The sequence below is a fragment of the Coptis chinensis genome, chromosome 5, assembly GCF_015680905.1.
Source record: "Coptis chinensis isolate HL-2020 chromosome 5, ASM1568090v1, whole genome shotgun sequence".
NCBI lineage: Eukaryota > Viridiplantae > Streptophyta > Magnoliopsida > Ranunculales > Ranunculaceae > Coptis > Coptis chinensis.
Genome location: NC_141460.1, coordinates 3,682,778 through 3,702,508, shown reverse-complemented (window position 1 = coordinate 3,702,508; position 19,731 = coordinate 3,682,778). Strand labels below are relative to the sequence as shown.

Genomic DNA, 19,731 nt, shown 5'->3' with positions numbered 1-19,731 from the left:
ATTGCTTACTCGAATAATTATTTAGCTTGTACTTAGGTGGTGTGGATTTATTTATACTTAAGTTTTACTTTCTTAAGTTGTTTATATGATACTCTGAAGTTCTAGACTTGAGTTGTAATTATTTAATGAAGTGTTGTTTGACTATCAATTGTTCCAAGTGATTAGTGATATATTGTGGAGTAAAAAAAGGTGCAGGTACGGGTACGTGCACCAGTACAGGTGGCCCACATATAAAAGGGCAAGATAAACCATTTTTTTTTATACAATGAAAATTCGTTAGTAACGGATACGTAACCGTTAGCAACCAAAAATCAAAGTGACGTTTATATCCGTTACTAACAGAAGATAAACAAATTTGGTAACCGTTACTAATAAATTCTAACGGTTATGTATCCGTTACGGAAATTAATTTCAGTGACACTTTATAACCTTTAGTAAATTTTGTAACGGATAATAAGTGTTACAGATATCTGTTACTAATATTAGTCACGTTTTTGTGTCAACGCAAGATAACCGTTACTAGTATTTTTTGTAACGGATGTATATCCATTACAAATAGACTGTTATGGTGTAGTTACTTGACGAACTTGAGCACAATGACTTGGGTTTTCTGACATTTGCTCAAGAACAATTATGCTCCAGGAACATCAATCCGTTTCTTGAGGACTCATCTTTATTCGGACCCCATCCTTGTCACATGGATCTCAAAACTTCTCCTAAAACTAATATGAAACGCTAATGGGCGAACAATGTCAACACCCAATAAGTCCATCTTTAAATGGGCCATCTTTAGCTTATGGGCTTGCGCTCGGGCTCATATTGGGCTCTGACAAAGATCCTTTTTATTTTTTCGATAATCTCTGACCAAGATCCTCTACAAAAATAAAAACGTTCTAATTCTAATTCTTGAGGTAATATCTTTCCAATTCACAACACAGAGAAACAAAATGGAATCAATCAATGAAAAATAAACAAAAATAAAAAACTGCAACTTGAACCCAAAACCATATCTGAAAATTTGAATTTTCTTTTTCATGATTTAACATTTGTAAATTGATTATTTTCCACAGCATGATAAAATGAAGATGGGAACGAGGATCTATGGTACAAAACAATAAAATATCGACTAAAAGAATTTGAAATTAATACAAAGATGAATAATTCATCTTCTCAAAAATTTGAAAGTTGAATTTGAACTCTTGATATTTGCCTAATGTTCAAACTTGATTGAATATTTAAATTGATGTTGAACTCATCAGTTTTTTATCTCCCAAAATCGTACAAAAGTTAAAAGAAAATATAATTCATATTCAAAAATATTAGAGTTAGAGTCTTGAAATTATGCTGACCAACGGGGTTGGGTTAACGTCTTTTGATACGGTGTGGGTTGGGCGGCCTGACGGGTCGGGTTTGAGCATATAACCTACACTCATAACCCGACCGCGTAGAAACGGTGGCGGGTTGGTGTGGGTTTGGATTGTGGCTGAAGACCGGGTTCCCTACTGGGTGATGGGTCAACGATTTTTTATTACACTCCTAACTGTGGGCGTTGAAAATCTATAATTAGGGAGTTCAATGCAAATGCACGGCTGTGAAAGTGGTTAGGGAGTTAAAACAGTTATCAAGTGGCCTGGTTTAGGGGATCCCAACTCTTATAAAATCCAAGATCACAGGTACAAATCAATTCGCGCAATTGTTTGTACAAAGCAAGCATGGGCTGCAAACCATCTCGATACTTGCGCTAAGAAACTAGTTTGGGTTGCAATAGTAATCAGTCTTGTACAAGTTTCTTTAATCCTTAGAGAAATTGATTTGTCTCAAAAGAAACTAGCCCAGATGGAAAATGAAGTTCTTGGGTATGAAGACAGATTGTGTTGGTTGTTTTGATTTGGTTAATGGAACTGAAAAGTATAGATTTGTTCAGGCTAAAAGTAAGAATGATTTTCTTGTTGATGATGTTATGGATTTGGGGAGTGGGGGAATTAGAATAGGACTAGATATTGGTGGTGGGTCTGGGACCTTTGCGGCGATGATGCATGGCAGAGAAAAATGTGACTGTTGTAACATCGACATTGAATGTTGATGCCCCTTTTAATGAGGTCATTCTTTGCAAGGGGCTATTTTCTATGTTCTTTAGTTTAGATCGAGGAGGTTCCCCTTTTACGACAATGTGTTTGATCCGGTTCATCTTGTCGATAGTTTAGGTGAAGGGGCGTCAAGAGAAAAATGGAGTTTTTGATGTTTGATATTGATCGGGTTTTAAGAGCTAGAGGCTTGTTTTGGTTGGATAACTTTCATTGTGTAGATGAGGAGAAGAAGATGACTCTAACACGGGTAATTGAGCAATTTGGATACAAGAAGTTGAAATGGGTGGTAGGAGAAAATATTGTTTCTTCTGGATAGTCTCAGGTTTACTTGTCTGCTGTTCTTTAGAAGCTTATAAGAGTGCAATCGCACTAAGCTTGCTCTGACTGGTTTTAGGTATGGATGCTATTGTATTTTATATCTCTTCTCACACAATATGTGTGAATTATATTATTTGCCTTAACATCTGCATGAAATTTCTTTTGTATGTTGAATAAGTGAAGTGCATGTTGTTTCCTTACCATACTGCGAATTGGCGGTGGAGGGAGATCCTATAATTTATTGTTGTTAATGACAGTAGTGGTTAATTACAGTAGCAGGATTATCTTGTACCATTATGCTCTTTCAATGAAAACACACTGGCAACAAGACTTCTGCCCCATAGATGTTGTGCTTCATATTGGGAAATAGGGTTTAGATCATTGAGCAAGTATATTAAGGTACTAATAGTTATATTTTCCATGTATGTTGCATAAGCTGACGGAGTTTTGGTGACAATCATTAAAGTTATTGCATAAATTTTGTGTTTTTATTTATTCCAGAATCATGACAATACTTAATTTTTTGTTTTTTATGACTGTCAAGTAGGGAAGAATATTAACTTCTTTAGATTAACCCATTTATTTTGATATTGGCTTTTGAAAAAAAAAAACACACTATAGTTTGCATCTTTATTAGTATGTATCATGATAGAGGCCGTTTGTTGTCCGAACAATTATCGTATAAGCTGCAATTAGTGTATAAGCATATCTCCGGTGGTTTTGAGTTTACCACCAAACTGGTTAGATTAATGCTAATGCCAAACTACTTATCGTGTGACTTATTTTGTAATATTTTGTATGTTATGTAGCTTAAAGTCAGACGGATGATACAAGTTATGCATACTTTGTTGCGTGCTCTTCGCGATGTTAATTACACAATGGGAAGTTCCACGATAGGCCAATGGGTAAAACGTTTAATTTAAGATTTATTAGAGCTCTTTATTATTTTTACTTGTTTAAGAACTTTCCAGAGTATTGAAATTATAAAGAGCTCTCTTTATAATTGGATATCTGGCGAGATGGGTGGTTAAGCAATGTTTCTCTTAAGCAAGCCTTAAACATTTATGATATTGAATTGAAAGGATGTCGAGCCAAAGTTACAGATCGATCTTATTGTAAATGGAACTTGGGTGATACTAGAAATCATACAGGAGGTGATTGAACTTGCGAGGGGTTGATGTAACTTCCTTAGGCACACCTCGGCTGCGAATGAAAGACCACCTATATGGCAGGGTTCAGTGTTAATACAAACTATATGACATAATGCTTAGCTATCGTCAAGATTGCAGCACAAGGAATTCTATTGTCTGCAGGAGATCTTAATTGTAGCCAGTGGCATTATTGTTGAGGATATAGGAGATCAATGTAGTTTTAGGTACTTGTGACTTGTAAGGGAGATCTATTGTCTGTGTGTAATGTTTACTTTATAAATAAAATCTTTGGTGTCTACAAATTATTATATTGTTACTTGTCTCAATGTATAATTTCTATAGAATTTGGATCATTTGTACTGTTGATGGATGTAAAAAGTTTTGACTGGCGTTTTTCTTTGAAGTCAAGACTTAATTAATCAAGATATAAGCTCCTCATGGTCTCCTTATTGTACTGAGTGCCGACTCACTCTTTGGTATCAATATTTGTTATTATTCCTGCTATGTTCATAGTGGCCTGTCAATGTTTCATATACATGTCAACAATGAGTTCAGCAGTAGTAGATGGTAATAACAAGAGTAGGAATAGTTGCTGAAGCATCTCCACTGCCCACAGAACAATTCGCTAGAAGACACTCTCTGGCAAATGTTTGTTGGAGTACGTGGTGGTATATTAGAGATTCAATTTGATGAACCTCCTTCCTTGCTAGAGTGCCGTATTTGATTACCAGAGACCAGTTTCTCAAGGCTTTGGCATCTCCACCTTGTTTTGAATTTGTTACTTATTCTGGTTTGAAAGAGGGTTTAAAATCAAAGCTGGAAAAGTTGTCTCACCTCCCTAGGTTGTTGATTGCTTTGTCGCACTACCCCTTTGCTAATTTTGGATATGTTTAGGTGGCAAAGAGAGCAACAACTATGTCTTCTGAGTCCCCCTTTATGTATCATGGTAAGCCTCCATAGCTATATAAATGGGAGGCTTACACTAGCACTTATTTTAGATTTGATTGAATGGAAGTGGTACCTGATGTAGTGATATATTGGAGGCCTATGGGTTACGATCTCACTTCATCAGTGTATGCTGCCATCTTTTCCCCTTTCTTTATTTCTATTCTGCATTTTACACTTAAACTCTTGTAATCTCCTACCCCTTTTCCCATACTTAATACAATTCTGAGCTCACTCGGCAAAAAAAAAGATGCCAAAATCTACAGTGCGCAGGCTTGTGAAATGGATAACTACTTAGGTAAGACATCAAGCCATTTGCCATTCAACAAATATTTATGACCACTCACCTTGAAACTCATCTACATCTATCGATGATGAAAGACTCAGAATCACTTTAAACGATTTGAGAAGACCGCTCGTTTTCACTCTAAACGACTTTGTCAGACCGCTTCAAGTTGTTCTAAACGATCTCTTCAGATCATTTGGATTTATAGATGGGCGATCTGAGGAGGTCGTTACGCCCACTTTCGTCTGTACATGGTATATAGTATATGTACATGGTATATGGTATGTAACATCCCAAATAATAGATGGTATATAGTATGTATCATCCTTACTTTGGTAGACCAAAACTTCCAGTAAGAATGGTGAGAACCAAGTGATAATGGTGCTCAAAAGGATGGTATATGGAATATAGCATTCCAAATAGGGATGGTATATAGTATGTATCATCCTTACTTTGGTAGACCAAAACTTCCCGTAAGAATGGTGAGAACCAAGTGATAATGGTGCTTAACCGGATGGTACATGGTCTGTAGCATGACAAATAATGGATGCTACATAGTATTTATCATCCATACTTTGGCAGATCAAAACTTCCAGGAAATTAAAATGGGTTAGCGACGCAAACAAGAATAACGATTTGTTAAAAAAATTCTATATGTATAGTTATAATTGTTGAACAAAATTTTAAAAGTGCCGGTGTGTATGCACACATCTACTTTCTAGAGTAAAGAATATATTTTTTTAAATAGGGTATGTATTTATGTAAAATCTTTTTCTTGAAGAGTACTATTTGAAATTAACAGGGTTTTTTAGACATTGGTCATACTACTATGTTAATTAGACTTTGGTCCAGAAATACTAAAATATTAGTTCTTGGTCCTACTTCTGTTACTTGACCGTCACCTACTACTGTGGTCATGCCGTTTGCTCTTTTGAGCGTGCGTCACACGTGCTTACAAGTAAGACTAAACTCTAATATCTAACTTATAATAAGGACCATGTCCTAACAATGACATTATTATATGGGTCAAATACTAACTTATGTTTAAGAGTGAGAAAGGACGATGGTTTAGACAATGTGTATCTTCCAATCCTCCTATTTCGATCTTCTGCAACTCTTCCTTACATTCTCTAAGTTTTGCAAGTTTTACTTCCAGTTCCATAGTATATGCCTCGCAGAGAATCAAAAAACAAAAAGATACCAAAAGAATTGTTTAGAAAACACATGCATAGCTTAAGAAGGAAACTAGAAAAATTGTTTTGAAAACACATGCATGGAAGAAGGAAACTAGAAAAATTGTTTTGAAAACACATGCATAGAAGAAGCACTATGGTGTCATGAGTATCTCACTACAAAGTAAGTAGTCACAAAAGAAATAAATATGCATCTTTCAAGTAGGATCTTGAAACATGCATGTTATCCAAATCAAGGACATAAAGGTTCATATAATCTTTACATGTTCGGTCCATTTATATATGAGGTGGCCTGGAATGATGGAACATATTAAGTTTTTACTTAGCTTGAACATTGAATGACAATTCTACTTTCTGGGATTAACAATTCTACTTAGTTTGAACATTGAATCATCGATTAATCACATGTCACCGATTTTAACCGCTTAGGAAAATAGGAATTAAACATTCCAAAATCTATTACATTATCCAAAAATCGAAATCTACTGTGGGCGTTGAAAATCGGTTATTAGGGGATAGTAGAAATCAAATGCAAAGGCACGGCTGTGAAAGTGGATAGGTCGGGAGTTAAAACAGTTATTGTGTGGCCGGTTTTAGGGGATCCCGACTCATAAAAAAACCCACAAATATCTGTTCGCGCGTACTCTATCTGCAGGTATAATAGGAGTTCGTACCAATGCAAGCATGGGCTGCAAACCATATAGAGATTTGCGCCAAGTGACATCTGGTAGACTTTAAGAAATCCATTTTTGTGAGGTGCAGTAGTTCATTTTGGAAAATAACTAAGTTGGCAAAGATGGTGAAGAGGATGAGTAGGTTATTTAATTAACTTTGTTCTTGTTCATATAGTTTTAGTTGTTTGTAACTTATATACTTAAGTTTGGCAGCTCATTTTACAAAGGGAAACATAACCATATCTTTAAAGGTGCTATCTTTTCTAAAGTTTGTATTTTTCACTCTCAATATACTTGAAAATTGTATAGTTTGGGTTAAGGAGTGTCTTGTATAAGGATGAATGTGTTTTGGTTTGATATATGGTGCACAATGGTATGGTTTTGTTCATATCTGCCCAAGCATAGAAAGGTCATCTTTGTTTTGGTGACAGTAGTTAAGGTGATTGCATAAAGTTTGTGTTTTTATTTATCATGACAGAGGTCGTCTAGTCTACTTTGGTAGTGAAATTTTTAATTTGAATCATTAACAATTCAAACACAGAGAACTAGTGTAGTATTTATACATGAGGTTAGGTGAGTTAGTTATACTAACTAACTTCTGATACAAACGGTCTCTTCTTCTAGAACGTTTGATATGTTTCCGACATCTATTAGTGTTTTGCATAATACATAATGATAAGAGCCCAAAACTGTAGTTTTAACCCTGTAACAGTCATACTTTTAGACCAATTATGTGAGTAATAATTAAGAGTTAATACTGATCACGTGTTTTTATGCATTTCAGGCTTCAAAGTCCATTATGTGCAGAAATGTGCCACTTTAGCAAGATAAAGGAGCAAAGGTCGGTTGCTAAGGAGTTCTGTGATTAAAGGCCAAGGTTCAAGAAGACAAAGTCTTTCTAAAGCCCGGTCAAAAGCTGAAAAGTCGACGCGGGCAGAAACAACACTCAAAGTCAGCATAACTTCCGAAGGCCGTATCTTTAAACTCAGACCTCGGAATCGGGCCTACCTTATTTCAAAACGACCGGCTCGGAAAGAGCTTTCTAATGGTCTAAGCCTTGACACAATCAGAGGAGCAGAAGTGGACGAAAAGTCTGTTGAAGCCAACTGCAGCTGAATAGGCCTTTTTGGACTGAAAGAATTGGGTTTTGGGCCTGATTCTCTGGCCCAAAACATGGATCCAAGCCCATGCACGATTTTTGGATCTGAACATATAAAAACCAAAGCTTAGCTCTTTGTTAATGGTAGCTAGTTAGACCTAAAATTATAGATAATTCTAGATCTAGTTTCATTAATTAAATTAAGTTTAGTTTAAATTAAATTCTTGTTTTAGATTAAACTTTTAGAATCATTGTTCTTCATTAGTTTGATAAATAAAATAGTTAGTTTGTCAATTTTGATTTTTGTCATTTACAATTATTTAGATCTAAATTCCTTTAGTACTTGTTATTCATTTCCTAGTTATTACCTAAGATTTCAATTATTGTTTAGATAAATTGCATAAAGATAGAATTTTTATATGATGTCTAGTTTTAAATCAATGGGAAATGATAGTAGTATGAATCAAGGCTAAACCTCCATTAGAGGGGTTGAAGAAGACTTGATGACGCTTGATCCTTGTTAAACTTAGAAATCGTCGTGATAATTATTCCACTCTAGAAACGATTAATTCACCATGAGAATGGGTTTAATCGCTCACATGCTAGTTATGAATTGGTAGAAATGCCATATATAATTAGGGATTAGAATTACTATTTTGATATGCTAAGCATTCAATTTGGATCACGACGAGTCTTTGTTAGTAGGATTAAGTCGAGTTAGGGTGGATTCAATTCCCTTTAATTCTTTATCTAGATTCAACCCCCCCCCCCCTTAGCATTCTATCATTTCGTTATTCGTAACTTGTTCATTGAATTCACCTCGTAGTATAGTATTTCCCTCGTAAATCTCTCATTAGACTTAAGACCGATTAATTAGACTAGAAAACATTCCATGCTAGAGAACTAGGAGTGGAACGAATTTGTTACTCCACTCTATTTCGATAGAATTGAGAGTAGACACTTTGATAATTATAAGCTCGTAATAAGTTTTAGTTTACTTACGTTTTGAGTTTCATCGTTCATTTCGTAGGTAAATTATCTATTTTTATGTTTATCACATAATATGTAGGAAAGTGTAAATATATGTTTTTGGTTGTTAACTACTTCTAGAGGTGTTGACGGACCATATTTGGTCTTTGGCTTTAAGTAGAAGAGGTACTAATCGGATGATATGTTATATTTGGTTTGATTTGAGAAGAATAAAAGAGTAGTTTTTGGTGGATTTTCAGGAGGTTATTAGTTTTGTGGAAATTTGAGCAATATAGGAATTGAGTGATGGTAAATCTTTTTTTTGAAAGGCAAGCAGTGAAAAATCTTAACTTTAAGAGATTAACCTATTTATTTCGATATTGGCTCCTGAAAAAAAAACACATTATAGCTTGCATCTTTGTAATTATATGTAACTATGTATCATGATAGAGGCCGTTTGTTGTTATTGGTTTTTCATAAAATTGTTTCTTTGTTAGTTCTTTATTTTTCATGTTTATTATAAACAATGAGCTTGTGTTCTCTGTTGTTTTATATACGAAAATCCCAGATTCAGAAAAATACAAAGTTAAACCAAGTTTATCATACAACATATATGACGCTATTAACTCTCTGAAGAGGGAGTTAAGCATTGTATGGGCTGAGGTCCAAGATATTAAAAGTACACTCGCACCAGCTCTAAGTCAAGTAGTGGAAGATGTTGATGCGCTTTCTATTTCTATGAATAGATTGAAGAAGATGTTAGCAGATGAAATCGATAATACCCGAAGTAGGGGAAGAGTTCTAGATGAGGATGATATTGATATCTCTATTATGCCTTTCGACAATGAAGAAGATTTATGTACACCACCTTTAAAGAAAGGCAAGGTTCTATTCTCTTCTCCAGTGACCCCCAAAGAGAATAAGGTAACTTCAACTAGAATATAGAAGCATACCCTTCAATTAGCGTATAAGCTGCAATTAGTGTATAATTTGGGTTGCATTGTAGTTTGTAGTTAGCCGTGACATTGAAGACAAGCCATATACGGATATAGATCCAAAGTGGCTAGAACCTCATTGGTTGCTAACAACTGACGAAGAAAAAGTCTTCCGCTGGATATTCTCTCCTACTGCCAAACCCGGGTAAACAGTCTCATTGAATTGCCTACATGTTATTTTGTTACCTCATCCACCAATTAATAATATTCTTTCTTGTCACAGCGAATTCATTGCAATCTTTCCTACGTGGCACGAGTCCCGATCTACATTTAAATGTTTGTTAGGAACTAATGAAGTGTCGTTTTTCATATGTTACTATCATCGTAGTGTTTGATTTCATAAATTTACTACTGTTTATCAAATAAATGCATTTACTAATATGTTATTTGTTATAGTTTGGGTTTCTTTGGTGTGCCTATCTGAATACACAACAAAAGCGCAGGTTTATGGGTAAGGACTACTATTATTCGGCACTTATAAACACACATATGAAGGTATCAAGCTGAATCTTTTATGTTCCAAACCATAAGTTAAATTATGAGACAGTGAATCGATAACTAGGAAGATTTCAAACAAGAGACATTCTATGCATCCATCATTGTTTAGGAGTTCCAATTAAGTTTTGTACAAATGGAGCACTGCCATTAAAGCTTGCTGTTGCAACAAAAGCAATTAAGTTAGATTCAGACATAAGACAATATCAGATAGTAAGATGATTTCGTCATGAATCATACATTCTATAACGTAGGTTAGGTTTGAACCATGGGAACTAATTCGATTGTTATTGTGCAGTGGTACATACCGATATTGAAAGATCATTATTGGTGGTTATACGTTATTGACCCCAAGGATCGCACCGTAGTTGTGATGGATTCGCTGTCAACATCGGCTAATAATATCTCCGGTGGTTTTCCATTTACCACCAAACTAGTTAGATTAATGTTAATGCCAAACTAATTATTGTGTGGCTCATTTTGCAATATTTTGTATGCTATGTAGCTTAATGTCAGACGGATGTTACATGTTACATATCATCGTTCTGACATGAGGTTATATCTTATATATCATCCATTTTTACACTTTATGCTTATGCTTAGGTTTCCTATATGCATACTTTGTTGCGTGCTCTTGGCGATGCTCATGCCACAGATTCTCCAGTCACAGATTGGATAATTACACAATGGGAAGCTCCACGACAGGCCAATGGGTAAAATGTTTAATTTCAAATTTATTAGAATTTTACCATCTAGAGTGACTAAAATGGAATTTCTCTATGTAGGTATGACTACGGGGTGTTCGCCTGTAAGTTCATGAAGTTTTGGAATGGGCAACAGTTGGACTACAACTTCACCCAGCTAGACATTCCATACTTTCGACATCAAATGGCAGTTTCAATGGTGATGTCCGAATATAATGAAGCGAAACCAGATTTGAACGAGATTTGTCAGAATATATTTTGGGTGTTTGAAACATAGTTTTGTGCAATTGAAGTTGATAGGGTTATATACTAAAAACATTACTTTTGTAATAACTCTAATTCTTTATATTTTGAATGAGAATCATATGGGCAAATGTTATGCATATTATATATGTTATTAGTTATATGCATGTGTCTAATACTTTATGTTGTAGACGATATGGTGTGTGGTGACACACAGAAGATCATATCATCAGTACCTAATAAAATATAAGCAAACGCTCACAACCTAGATGGATTTGGACAAACTATTGGTACGGTTGTAGTATAATCTGGTATTAGTCTATCTTGACTATAAGATTACACTAGCACACTTTGTGTGTATTGAACAGGACCAAGTGAGGTTGTTTCTCTTTATACTTACTATATAAGAGAACAAACACCTCTGTTATTATGGATGCTTGTCCTCTTAATCCGGATATAATAACGGGCACTTACGTGCATTGTACATTATTTTAAATCATTAATGAGTGAGATTCATTTGTGAATCAACAAACTCGATGGATTGGGTAATGACATTGTATGTAAGGTGTGCTGTTGATTATAGAAGGAATCCGTGTCCCGCAAGAAGTCGGGCTGATGATGTTCCCTTGAGGAGCTCATAAGGATTGTCATGTAAACCCTGCAGGTGGATTTATTCCGACATGACAATGAGGTTGAGTGGTACTACTCAAGGACATAAGAAGTTGATTAATGTAGTTGTCAGTAACTTGACTTAATCAACGGGTATTCGATATCTTAAACACGTGGAGATCAACGAGCATATAATATGGAGCCCATAAACACTGACACGTAATTTGGGATTAGGGCGGTAGTGCAACAATGGCCTTTAGTGGAATAAGTCATTTGTTGATGGACTTGGGCTGTGTGTTCTGGGCGAACATGGGAAGCCCAAGCCCGTCAAGAGGCCCAATCCTAATTTCTCCTCATGGTCCCTGTTGTAGCCTATATAAAGAAAACCTCTTTCTCTGGTCGTTTTCTACACAAGAAAAATCAAGGTTTTTCTCAAGAAAAATAGATCCAGAAATCGGATTCAATTTTGTGAGTGAGAGAAGCCAAGTGAGAAAGAAGAGGTTGGAAGATCGTTGCCCACACAACGTCCACTCTGTGCATAGGAATACAACAGAAGATCAAGAGGTTGATTCAGATTCATAGCTATTGGATTCTCAAAGATATCAAGAAGCTGATCTAAAAGGTAAATATCTAACCAAACCGTGACACCCCTTATTCCGCTGCGCGTGGGTGTTTCGCGGTTCATAGTAAATCATTCGGCAAAACCATAACGGTTCCTACAGAAGTGATCTATGATATTACTATTTCAAATTCACCGTGAATTTTGTTTTGTAAGTATTTTGTAAGTGATCTTGGATTTTGTAATGAATGTATTATTACTGTTGTTGATACATACAGCTGTCAATTATGAACAAGTATGTAATGAACGTATGTAATGTATTATGAACAAGTTGTCAATTATGATATATATAATGTATCATCCTGAAATGGCTTGTCACTTGTGGGAGCTCCATTGACGTACTTTTGAGTGAGAAGGCTTGTTCTTGATCCTAGTTAACTAGTAAATTGTCAAATATGTACACTTTATAGATGCCAAAAAATACTGTGCGCAGACTCGTGAAACGGATAACTACATATGGACATCAGGCCATTAGCCATTCAGCAAATATTTATGACCACTCACCTTGAAACTCATCTACCTCTATCGATGATGGAAGACCGCTCGGATTCACTCTAAATGACCTCGTCAGACCGCTGCAAGTTGTTCTAAATGATCTCTTCAGATCGTTTGGATATATAGACCAGCGATCTGTGGAAGTCGTTAAGGCCAGTTTCGTCTGTGCATGGTATATAGTATATGTACATGGTATATGGTATGTAGCATCCCAAATAATGGATGGTATATAGTATGTATCATCCTTACTTTGGTAGACCAAAAGGATACTATATGCTATACTTTGGCAGTTCATTTGAAGATCTACAACATTATCAAAAATCTACCTATATATCTTGGTTTATGGGGAACATTATATATTGCTCGAATTCGATATTTTCGTCCTTGCCCCAAACTGATTTTTTTAAAAAAAAATAATATAACATAACACAAAGGCAGCATAAAATTAACCAAAATCTAATGTTAGATGAGTGCATAGTAAACCAAGTGCGATGAGTGCATAGTGATGGAGTTCTCATTCAAAGAAAAAATATAGTGCGTAGTTTCCCAAAATGAAGTCTAGAGTTTAGTTCATGATAAAAATGATCCATAATAAACCAAGTGCGAAATATTATACAACTGCCATTAAACTACTAAGTTGTATTCATGATAATACTGTCATAGAAATACACTTGCCAAATAGTAAACAACGAGTTCTATGTATTCTTGATAAGAAAAAACCGTTTGGTAAGCCATGAAATTGCGAAATGTTAAAATGGCCACTAAATCAACCCAAGTGCCAAACCATAATAAAATAAAATAAGTTAACAAGTAGAACCTACATTACTAAAAAAATGACATATTATGACGCTTGTTTTTTATCTATCTTGACGGCTTTGTTAAAAACCGTCAAGATAGGTGTTTTAGTAATATTTTTATGATGGCTATTGCAATATTATGTCGTGTATGAGACAAGCGTCAAGAAAATATATTAAATTTATGACGGCTGTTGCAATATTATGTCGTGTATGACACAAGCGTCAAGAAAATATAATAATTTTTTGACGGCTGTTGCAACATTATGTCATGTATGACAAAGTGTCAAGAAAATATGATGGTGTTTCCTAAAACAGTCAAATTAGCAATAGAATAAACCGTCAACATTCTCACAATTTTTTGGGCACTGGCTAGGTTGGACCATTTTGGCATTCAATTAAACCTTAAACCGTCAACAACTTAACCGAAAAAAGGAATACCAAAATCAATACTCCTCACTTAGAATTGAACCGTCAATAGACTCCTTACTTATGGAAACAGCTTTATCAAAAAAAAATTTATGGAAACAACAATAATGAGAAATCTAAGTTCCCCTCGCGATGAAAATTCTCCCGCTCACCCCAATTATTTTTCCCTCTCGCCGGATATTAAGGGATTGATGTTCACCTATTTATATTTCTTCCCCTTCCATTGCAAACCCTACCAGTTACGCCTTTTTTTTTTCTTTGTCTCATTGGTTTCTCGCGCACCTTAAACTTGTTTGAGAAGCGATACTACTACAACAAAAGGTTTCTGAAATCTAAAAGTAAGTTTTTTTTTTGTTTTTTTGTTTTTTCTTGTTTCAAATTCGCACACATGTTGTTGTGTTTAAACTGGTTAAGTTCTGGTTTACATGCTTACTTCCATCATCTTAGTAAGTTGATACTTTCATACTGTGAATGATATAGCTCTTTCAATGTGTATTAATCTATGTTCGTATTTATTTCGTATTTTGCCTTCTAGAAACTGAAAACACTAACGGAGAACACTAACTTCAAGAGAAACACAGTTGCACCCAACACATTTGTATTTGACTCCACAATTAAACTTGCCGAATGAACTTCATCGAAAAAAAAAATGTAATGATTCATTTTATTTAACGAACAGATAGGATATGCATGAATTTGTTAACTTGATCCCACCTCTTCATGGTGCAATTTTTTCCATGTACATTGGTCTTGTGAGTTTATTAATCTGTCTCATCAAAATGCAAAACTATGATCTCTAAAAAAGCAATGTAATAGACTATAGACTAATAGATGATACCACAGAAAAACCAATCCATTAAGATGTAAAAAGGGATCCCATGTAAGTGCCAGCTTTAGCTTTTCGGTGGAACTATAAATTATAGAAGGCTGTAAAGAAGGTGGGGCTGGATCATGGAAAGATAGAGTCTATTTAAAATGTATGTAATGTCGGGTTCAGTTATTATTGCGCCACTAAAGCGCCTTTTTCTTACTTTAATGTGCATTATGAAGGGAAGCATGTCTTCTCCCCTGTGCCATTATATATAGTTAGTCTATTCTTCACATGGACTAGTTGTTGTATACCTTGGCATCTCGAGACCATTTGAGAGAATGCAAACCACTCGCACTGTAGATTACCTAACTCTATAACTTTAGGCAGCCAAGCCAATTTCTAGCATATATAAGAAGCAATTCTTCATTGCAGTTGCTTCAGCATTGTCATGGGTTTATGTCCTCGAATATCAGTAGGTGCAGACTGTAGTTACTCCGCAAAAGAGAGATTATGCAGACAAGGAATGAGCATAATCAGGAGATGATGCACTAAATTTCTAGATTAAAAAAAATGGATAACCGTAGCAACTTAAAGAGTATGAACGGTTTGCCCAACTATTCCACCCTTCTTTTCCAAACACGAAGTATAAAATTTGGTTTTTATTCAACAGCATGTCATCATACTTTCAGCCAAATGTAGGCATGTATCCAAATGAAATAAAAGTGAATTAACTTAAGTAAGATAAACCTCTTACGTGCTAACAATCAGTTTTTTGCCTTAACAGAGTTGAATATTAATTGAGTATGCTTAGACTTTGTATTTTTTCTTCTAGTTATTACTTTCGTGTATTGTCATTTACTACGTATAAATATTTTCTTATAGTTTGGTCATGTTATTGGGATTCCTCGTATGTTTTTTTTTTAAATGTATGTATGTCTAGTGTAATTGGGATTTCTGAAAAGGAATTGCTTTCTCTTGTCGATCACCACGTTCGTTCATTTTGCTTGGAATTCCTAACTATGGTGTACTCTCTCTTTCCCTACATATCCTTTTCTCCACATGAGTAACAATTAATGAAGTGATAAGGTACTGATATTATTAAGCTTTAGTTTAGGTAGTGAGGAACAAGCTTTAAAGGTCATAATTCATCTAAGTTATTTCCTTTATATACTTTTGCATTTTTTATTTATTTATATTTTTAGCAAAATTGAGTGCTCTGTTTGGATGTCTTCAGGAATTTCTTGTCACACACTTATTAGATACTAAATGGACAAATTGTGGATGTCCAAGGATAGGTTTTCAGATGAATATATTCAAGGGGTTGCAAATTTTCTTTTATTTGCAAACCCCACAGAGAATCAGGAGACTTGTATGAGATGTCCATGTGAGCACTGTGTCAATCTATGCGAGTTAAGTCAAAAGGTGGTTAGAAATCACCTTTTCCATCACGGTATTGATAAGCAATACACGAGATGGGTATTTCATGGGGAGCAAATTCTTAGTGTAGCTCCTTGTTTTGATAGACAAGATGGCTTCCTTCACGGGATGGGAACTCCAGACAATGAAGCGAGCACAAAAAAATTGCTACAAGCTGGACTTGAACAATATCCAGGGGATCCTAGAGAGTTTGGAAAACTGCTTAAAGATGCTGAGGAACCATTATATGAAGGGTGCTCCAAGTATACCAAGTTATCAATGGTGGTGAAATTGTACAATCTAAAAGCGAAGGGTGGGTGGTCTGACAAGTCTTTTTCAGAGTTATTGAGATTGTTTGGAGATGGGCTTCCTGAAGGTAATTTACTACCCTCTTCAATGGGGAAGGTGAAGAAGATGTTGTCCGTTTATGGAATGAAGTATGAAAAGATACAATTATGTCCTAACGATTGCATACTATATAGAGGTGATGCTATAATAAGGATCGCACTACGTGTCCTACTTGTGGAGTGTCAAGGTTTAAGGAGAATAAGAATATGACTGAGACAAGCAAAGGTGTGCTCGCAAAAGTTATGTGGTACATTCCACCCATCCCGAGGTTCAAAAAGATGTTCCAGTCTGTAAAAACTGCTGAGGATTTGACATGGCATGCCAATGAAAGAGAAGTTGATGACAAACTTCGTCACCCAACAGATGCCCCGGCATGGAAGTCTATAGATGCTATGTGGCCTGAGTTTGCAGCAAATTCGAGGAATCTTCATCTAGCCTTTTCTACAGATGGATTAAACCCACATGGTTCTTTGAGCAGTAAGTACAATTGTTGGCCTATTATGTTGATCACTTACAACCTTCCACCTTGGTTGTGCGTGAAAAGAAAGTTCATGATGTTAACTTTGTTAATATCAGGTCCACGACAACCAGGAAATGATATAGATGTGTACTTGCAGCCTTTGATTGATGACTTAAAAGTTCTATGGAATACTGGGGTTGATGTTTATGATGCTTACCGACAAGAAACCTTCACATTGAGATCTGTGTTATTATGGACAATAAATGATTTCCCCGCGTTTGGTAATCTATCTGGTTGTTGTGTTAAAGGGTGTTATGCTTGTCCTGTATGTGGTGAAAAAACACATTCGTTTAGATTAAAGCATTCTTGTAAAAATGTATACATGGCCACTAGAAGATTCCTCCCAAAGAACCACCCATTTAGAAAACAAAGGAAGGCGTTTTATGGCAAGCAAAAGTTTGAGTTACAGCCAGAAGTGTTGGATGGTGATAAAGTAAAAGCGAAGGTTAGCATGATCAAAGTCTCTTGGGGGAAATAAGTGAAGAACACAGGTTTAAGCAAATCAGTAACGCCAAAAGGGGGGAAAAGGTCACAGGAGGAAAATCAGTAAAGCGAGTGGGTAAAAGGAAGCAACAAGGTGTAGGAGGACAAGCAAAGAGGTCAACCACACCAAGGTCAAAACAGGTTGATGGAGTCGACGAAGTTGTTAAGAAATGTTGGAAGAAGAAGTCAGTGTTTTTTGAATTGGACTACTGGGAGTTTTTGCTTGTCATACACATTTTGGATGTCATGCACATTGAGAAGAATGTGTGTGATAGCATTATTGGTACATTCCTTAACATTCCCTCGAAAACAAAGGACACTGTTAATGGTCGTCTTGACCTTCAGGACATGGGAAAGGATGAACTAGCACCAAAGATTGGTAAAACTAGGACATTCTTACCCCCAACTTGTTACACATTGTCTAGAGCTGAAAAACATATGGTTTGCCAAACATTGCATGAGATGAAAGTCCCAGAAGGATACTCTTCTAATTTCAAGACACGTGTTTCAATGGAAGACTTGAAGTTACAAGGGCTAAAGTCACACGATTGCCATGTTTTGATGCAGCAATTGCTTCCAGTGGCAATACGGTCTATCTTGCCAAAACATGTGAGGTATACAATTATTAGACTGTGCTTCTTCTTTAATGCACTTTGTGCGAAAGTAATAGATGTGATGCAGTTGAGTAAAATTCAAAGGGATGTCGTCGTCACACTATGTTTGTTGGAGAAATACTTTCCACCGTCATTCTTCGACATCATGGTTCATCTCACTATCCATCTCATTAGAGAGGTTAAACTTTGTGGTCCAGTTTTCTTCCGATGGATGTACCCATTTGAGAGGTAAAAAAACTTCATCCCACCTTTTTGTCTTTATAATGTATGAAAAATGGAGAATCATCCTATCCTTTTGTCTTATAATGTCTTAGGTATATGAGTGTGTTGAAGGGTTATGTACGAAATCACAATCGTCCAGAAGGTTGCATGGCTGAAAATTATATTGCAGAGGAAGCAATTGAGTTTTGTAGTGAATTCTTATCTGATTTGGACCCAATTGGAGTTCCTGCCAACTCTAAAATCACACCTAATGATATGCTTCTGGAAGGAATCACTCCAGTGGGGGGTGTTGCCACTACAGTTGATGGTACTGCCTTAGAGCAAGCACATCTTTATGTCTTGCGAAACATATGAGTTGTTGAACCTTACATTGGGTAAATTTCTTTAAGTGTTTCTGGGTTGATTATTCCATTGGCTTAGAAATTCTACAACTAATTCATTCTAAAACTTAATAGGGAGCACATGGAGTACCTAAAGGAAAAACACCCCCGTTCCTCAAAGAAACCAACTTGGTTACAAGAAGAACACATCCGTACTTTTAGTGATTGGCTGAAAGGAAGGGTAAGATAAACTATTGTTAAGTAATAATTTTGTGTACGCCTTGGTTACTAACTTTAAACATAATATAGGTTTCAGAAGAGCGAAGCATCCCGAATAACAAATTTTCAAGTGTGTTAACTTGGATAGCTCAGGGACCTCGAATGCATGCATTGAAATATGAGAGTTATGTCATCAATGGTTATTGGTTTTCCACAAAAGGTCGTGATGCTTCATGAGTGAATCAAAATAGTGGTGTAAGCTTGGTGGCAGGAGCAATGCAAGTTGCAAGTGCAAAGGACAAAAATCCAGACTTTTCCAACATGTCCTTCTATGGTGTTGTCGTTGAAATATGGCTTCTTGATTATTTTCAGTTTCATATTCCAGTGTTCAAGTGTGATTGGGTTGACAGTGGGAATGGCATAAAGACCGATGATCTGGGTTTCACACTAGTGGATCTTGGTAGAGTTGGGCATAAATTTGATCCCTTTATCTTAGCCTCTCAAGCCAAGCAAGTCTTTTATGTTCCCGATTAACTTGATCCTAAATGGTCGATTGCTCTAACAACTCTTAAAAGATGTTATAATGTTAGCGATATTGGTAATGACGTGTTTGATGGGGATATTGGAGATAGGGTTCAGCCTGAAGTCATGCCAAGTGTTGATTCATTTGATG

General features: G+C 35.8%; 1 protein-coding gene across 1 annotated transcript; it reads left to right on the top strand.

The window, feature by feature from the left end:
* Positions 1-16,886: 16,886 nt before the first annotated feature.
* On the top strand, positions 16,887-18,873 carry LOC147496314 (uncharacterized). The gene is made up of 4 exons (XM_086562541.1): positions 16,887-17,157; positions 17,257-17,645; positions 17,729-18,525; positions 18,612-18,873. The coding sequence occupies exons 1-4, from the start codon at positions 16,887-16,889 to the stop codon at positions 18,871-18,873; spliced, it is 1,719 nt and encodes a 572-aa protein (XP_086418667.1).
* Positions 18,874-19,731: the final 858 nt, after the last annotated feature.